General features: G+C 45.0%; 1 protein-coding gene across 1 annotated transcript in view; it reads left to right on the top strand.

Annotated features, from left to right (window-relative positions):
• LOC107096393 (serine protease 27-like) overlaps positions 1-2,241 on the top strand; it is a 12,689-nt gene that overhangs the window by 8,187 nt on the left and 2,261 nt on the right. Inside the window, exons 2-4 of the mRNA XM_015393030.1 lie at positions 944-1,115; positions 1,206-1,477; positions 1,663-1,802. Coding sequence (XP_015248516.1) covers positions 944-1,115; positions 1,206-1,477; positions 1,663-1,802 — 584 coding nt within the window. The remainder of the gene's footprint in view (positions 1-943; positions 1,116-1,205; positions 1,478-1,662; positions 1,803-2,241) is intronic.

Genomic DNA, 2,241 nt, shown 5'->3' with positions numbered 1-2,241 from the left:
ATTGTTCATGGGCTGCAAGGAGCCTCCTACCAGCTTGGCAGGAGATCTAAAGTCTTTGTGCACCCAAAGTGCAATCTTTCTTGGGCTCTAGGCCTGGACCTTCAGCTCGCCATCAACACCTGGCCTGAATAATAAAACAGGACCATTTTCTCAATATATATATATAATCAAAACATTCTAGAGTGCACACAAATTCAGTAAGTGGTACTCTTTGCACTACAAATAATTCCAATCAATATGCATTTTCAATAAATATAAAGTTCCATATAAATTACATTCATGAAAAATCCAATAAATATGCACTATATAAATTAGTCAACATGAAATGTAAGAACAACTAATACAAACAAGTGCTCAATAAATATTTAAGGCACCTCATTTTTCACATAGGGTTCTTCAAAGACATCATGAGCTAATATTAAGCCACACAGGAGAAACACTCACCGATTCCATAGTTTGTATGTAACACAAACAGTTTTTTTTTCCATGTCATCTCGGTTAAGTAGTTAGCTCCTGCAGCTCTGCTTCTCCCAACATGCCATAGTCTTTCATACTTCCCCACTCCGACTAATATACCTAACTGATAGGCTGTTGCACATGTGACCCTGATACTCAACAGCAATTGGCTGTGTAGCAATGAGGGGATGGAAGTGAAAAAAAACATACACAGAATGATCACTGGAATCTTTCTCCATTATCTAAACATGTAAATGGAAAATCACTGGGATTTACACCAGGGTTACAGTGGGATGGAGCTGTACTAATGGGAGGTAGAGGTCTGATGGCAGGAGTAGGAACGGGCTGGCTGTAAGGAGGGATGGAGAGGATGAGACTGAAGGTCTTTTATCGTGGTTGATCTTTTCAGCAGGGTGGATGAAGCTCTGAAAGAGCAGAGCTCCTTTTCTCTAACCTGCTCATTTTATCCGTTAATCTTCCCCTGCAGTTTGTGGAAGAGCTCCTCTGAACTCTAAGACTGACTCCAGGATTGTTGGTGGTCAGGATGCATCTGAAGGAGCGTGGCCGTGGCAGGCCAGTCTGGAGATCAGGAACGGACTGTGTGGAGGGTCTCTGATCAACAACCAGTGGGTTCTATCTGCTGCTCACTGTTTTAGCAGGTGAGCACTGATCATGTGACATAAAAAGCTCTTCCTGTTCAGCACCATAGACAGTGACCTCCATCCTTTAACCTATTGTGTTTTCCTCAGCACAAGCACATTTGGAGTCAGTATTTACCTCGGCCGACACAACCGGCAATCGCCCCTGAGCTCTAACGAGTTGAGACGTGGAGCCTCACAGATCATCGTCCATGAAAACTATGACTCCAACTCATTTGACAATGACATCGCTCTGGTGCAGCTGGACTCTACGGTGGACTTCACCAACTACATCCAGCCCGTCTGTCTGGCTGCGGAGGGGAGCGCCTTCCCAGACGGACTGGACGTCTGGGTCACTGGCTGGGGAACCATCCAGAGCGGAGGTGAGGATTGATCTCAGATGCTTCAATCCACATCCAGCTCTGCTAGGGAGCTGATCAGCTGATCAGTTGAGGAGCCTCTGTTCTCTGTTTTATGATTACCTTATGTTTTCCATCTGGATCAGAACCATTCCAGTAAATCTTGGATTCGGGGTTCATTGATGGGTCCGTTCTCTCTCTCTCTGCAGTCAGTCTTCCTGCCCCTCAGACGCTGCAGGAAGTAGATATTCCCATCGTGTCCAACAGTCGGTGTGCCTCATCCTACAGCACCTTAACGGCCAACATGGTCTGCGCCGGTCTGTCTGCTGGAGGGAAGGACGCCTGTCAGGTGAGCTCCTGTTCCTCATTAAAGACACTCTTCAAAGCTCAACTGGACCCAACCTATGTCCTTACTGGGCTGTCATGTCCAGGGAGACCTACTGACCAGCTGCTTACATTTAGCTCTAAGAAGGGCCTCTGGCTATTAAGAGGATGAGTGGGATGGAGGCTCTAAAGATTCAACTGGGTTGATAAGTGGGATAAAGGTCCTAAAGAATGATGAGGAGAATATGTTTTAAAGAGAAAAAAAAAAGGTTACCAGAAAAGACTAGAGGGATGAGTGGGATGAGCTGCAGTGGAAGAGGAACTGAAGAATCACTGGAATGATGATTCTAAAGAGGGACAGGGTAGAAAACAGGAATAAAAGAAATAAAAGAGCCATTTAGGCTAAATGAAATAAAAGCTAAAGAGACTGGGAGGATTGAGTTTATAAAAGGCTGAGAGGATGA

This window comes from Cyprinodon variegatus, unplaced genomic scaffold (genome assembly GCF_000732505.1).
Source record: "Cyprinodon variegatus isolate N-32 unplaced genomic scaffold, C_variegatus-1.0 Scaffold24, whole genome shotgun sequence".
Taxonomy (NCBI): Eukaryota; Metazoa; Chordata; class Actinopteri; order Cyprinodontiformes; family Cyprinodontidae; genus Cyprinodon; species Cyprinodon variegatus.
Note: the sequence above shows the minus strand (reverse complement) of the source record. Positions and strands in the feature narration are given on the sequence as shown.